The sequence below is a fragment of the Myotis lucifugus genome, unplaced genomic scaffold (genome assembly GCF_000147115.1).
Source record: "Myotis lucifugus unplaced genomic scaffold, Myoluc2.0 scaffold_1112, whole genome shotgun sequence".
Classification (NCBI taxonomy): domain Eukaryota; kingdom Metazoa; phylum Chordata; class Mammalia; order Chiroptera; family Vespertilionidae; genus Myotis; species Myotis lucifugus.
Window position 1 is genome coordinate 30144 of NW_005872160.1, and position 3473 is coordinate 33616.

At 64.3% G+C, this 3473-nt stretch overlaps 1 protein-coding gene across 1 annotated transcript in view; it reads right to left on the reverse strand.

The window, feature by feature from the left end:
- The window catches only part of LOC102438293 (beta-parvin), a 30867-nt gene extending 29443 nt beyond the window's left edge, over nucleotides 1–1424 (reverse strand). The window contains exon 1 of the mRNA XM_023748065.1: nucleotides 1285–1424. Within this exon, the coding sequence (XP_023603833.1) occupies nucleotides 1285–1330 (46 nt within the window). The 5' untranslated portion in view covers nucleotides 1331–1424. The remainder of the gene's footprint in view (nucleotides 1–1284) is intronic.
- Nucleotides 1425–3473: the final 2049 nt, after the last annotated feature.

Consider the following 3473-nt stretch of genomic DNA (forward strand, 5'->3'; position numbering starts at 1 on the left):
GCGGCGCGGCGGGTGAAGGGTCTCTTTTCTTCTCCAACAGGCACTGAGCTGAGATCAGCCAGGAGTGAGTGTCGAAACCTTCATAAACAAAATAGGAGGCCACATTGTTGGGTGCGTCCTGACGGTGACACTATGCAGTTCTTCTAAGGACAGGCCCAGGGCAAGGCCGTCGCGAAGAGATACCTGTGGCCCACCATGGGGCTACAGCAGCGGATACGCGAGGGACTCGCTCATAAGACAGTCAGCCAGGAGCATTCGGTCCGACACACAGCGGGCCCAGACCATAGACCCTCAGCAGCATGACCACGAGGAGCCACGCTCTGCCAGGAGGAGGGAGGAGGGAGGAGGGAGGAGGGAGGAGGGAGGAGCCGCCGGCCCAGGGAGCTCGGCCAGCATTGGCCTGGGGCGGCCGCCAACGTGCGCTGGCCTTTCCCGGAGCCCTCGCTGGCCGCCCTGTTGCGGAAACCACAGCGGAGGCGTCCGCCGGGACTTCCCTTTGAACCAGGCTTTGGAAGCAGACAGAATGTTCCGCCACTGCCGTCCGACTGCGCGGGTCCCACGGCACGCTTTAGGACAGTGGTTCTCAACCTCCTGGCCCTTTAAATACAGTTCCTCATGTGGTGACCCAACCATAACATTATTTTCGTTGCTACTTCATAACTGTCATGTTGCTACTGTTATGAATCGTAATGTAAATATCTGATATGCAGGATGGTCTTAGGCGACCCCTGTGAAAGGGTCGTTCGACCGCCAAAGGGGTCGCGACCCACAGGTTGGGAGGGAACCGCTGCTTTAGGGGAACGTGTGCGGGCCGTCCCCTCACCAGTGCCGACCGGGACGTGGCCCGAGGAGGCGGGTACGCCTGGCAGGTCCTGCCAGCAGGTCCGGGCGGGGCAGCCGGCCTGCAGAGATGGGGGGCGGGGGAGGGGGGTTACTCGTGTGTCTGATTTTCGGAGGCTTCTCACTGTGGCAACGGTCCTCCCACGGCATTCAGTCGTCTCCTACCTGTTGGCTCCCCAGACCTACACCCCAAAAAAACTCACACCCCTAACCAGGGAGCAGCGACTTGTTCCTCCTCACGCTTCTCACACACGACCTCGTGCTCAGAGCCAGCCTCCCACAGGCGCCCGGTGCGATGTCTGAACAAGAGGCCGCGAGCACCAGGCGTCCCGCCCCCCCCAGGGCCGGGCGCACGCCGCGGGGCTCAGCCGTCACTCGGCCGTCACTGGGCCATCACTCTGCAGGGGGTCGGCGCACAGCGGGGGGTCGGCGAGCCCACGGTACCTAGCAGGGTGTCCTCGGGGTGCAGGTCCGCCAAGGCCGGCGACATCGGCGAGTTGATGGCGTTCTTGCCCTCCTCCTGCAGGTCGGTCACTGCGGGCAGAAGGAAGGAGAAACCGTCAGTGAACACGGAGCACCGTGGCTCCCCGCACTGGCAGGGGAACAAAGCGAAAGCAACTCCTGCTCTTAGGCACGTAACAAACATTCCTAAATGGCTTGTCGCCCAGAAAAAGTCTAGGAAAAATGATCCGAAGCAAGAATATGTTCTGCAGCTCTTCCCTCGCCAAATACTCCCCCCGCCCCGCCGGTCCGCTGCCCCTGCTCCGTGGAATCCATGACTAAGTCACGGAAGCTTCTGGAGGCTCCCCGATCGGCCCGAGGCTGCTGACGGACAAGCGTGTCACAGCCTCGGGGCCGAGGTGAGCAGGCCCCTCCCGGCACGCGCACGGGGACCGGAGTGGGGGGGGGGGGGACGCGAGCGCAGAATCTAAAGTGAGGCCATGGTCGAGGCCACGTTCGTGGGGACAGACCCTGACGGTGGGATTACAGGCGCTGCCCAGGGTCGGCCTTGACCTCCTGTCCAGAGAGCACAGGCTGTGCGTATTGGGGTGCAGGGTCCGCAGGATCTGGGGGTGGTGAGGGGTACAGCATGGATCCCACGGCGGCAGAAAGGATCCCTCGCTCCCTGGAGAGACGCCAGGGAGCGCAGCCGCACTGTCGGCCTCGCCTTCGCACCCCGTCCTCCACCGGCCGTGCCTGTGACTCCCAGACCCAGCGCTGGCCGGTTCCAGCTCAGCCCCGAGATCAGATGCACTGGTGCGGGGTGGGCCCTGGGGGGAACCGCACGGCCACAGCCCGGATCACGGGCCACAACACTGCCCTCTCCATCGGGTGGCCAGTGCCAGGGGCCAGGCCCCCTCTCTGACGAACGTGCTTGGAGGTAAAACCTACTTCCTCTTTCTATACAGTCGCCTCCACCTTTCGCACCTCCCCGAGGGGCACCTGGAGTGACAGGTGAGAGATGCCGGAGCGGGCCCTGCTGATTCCCCCGGCCAGTGGCGCCAGCAAGTCCCACTCACCTCCAGGAGGCCGTTCCTCAAACGCCAGGGCCCGGGAGGATGGGGGAGACGGGGAGCAGCAGGACCAAGCCCGGGCCGCGCACAGGGCTCACGGGACTCGGCCGCAGACCCAGCTTTGGGGACCACGCACCCTCCACCCCTCACAAGGAAGACGGTGTGGACACTGGTTTCTAACCGCAGCGAAGGCCTTGACGCAAGATGGTGAAATCACACACCCACGTGCACAGCAGCACGAGTCACGGGAGCCAAAAGGTGGACGAGCCCGAGTGTCCACTGATGGCGGAGGGATAGCACGTGGTCCGGCCACGCCGTGGGACATGACTCACCCCTAACAGGAAGGAGGTGCCGGCACTGCGACAGCACGAAGGAACGCTGAGATGTTAACGAGCGACACGCGCCAGACACAGAGGAACACCCTGGCTGAGGCCACACCTGTGAGCCCTGTACAGACACACCCACAGAGAAAGCAGGCGGCGGGTGCAGGGCCGGGCGGGGCGGGGGCTGTGCCACGGCCCAGGGTGTCCGTCCGAGAGGGTGCGAAGTCCTCGCGGTGATGGCTGTGCCGTGTGAACGGACCGCCTGCCACTGAACTGCTCTCGTAAACGTGGTCAAAGATGGTGAATTTCATGTTACACATTTACCGCCGTTAAAGAGAAAACAGACCCTCTCCCACATGCGGCCTGGGAGCCGGCCCCGCCGTCGGCCGCGCCTCGACCCCACGGGACCCACCCAAGAACAGGCCCCGCGTCCCCGGACCCTTCGCTCGGCTCTGCGCCAGGAGCAGCCGGGGTTCGCGCTTCGCAGCAGCTGAGAGCACGTGGATGGCGAGACCCTCGCCTCCCGCCCGAGTCCCCGAAGACCCCACGGCTCCTCGGCCACTTCAGAGCACAGACCACACCCAGCGCTGCTCTCCCCGCCAGGATTACACAGCTCCACCAGGACAGTTTTCAAAGGAGACGGGAGGAGGAAAGGATTGCTCACAACGTCCTCGTGGATCCACGGTGTGTGCGTGACCCAGGGAGGTGGTGCCGGCAGAGGACCCGGCGCCAGGCCCCATGTCCGGGGCGATGTCCCCACTGAAGGGGACAGAGAGGCCAGGGGTCCTTCTGGGTG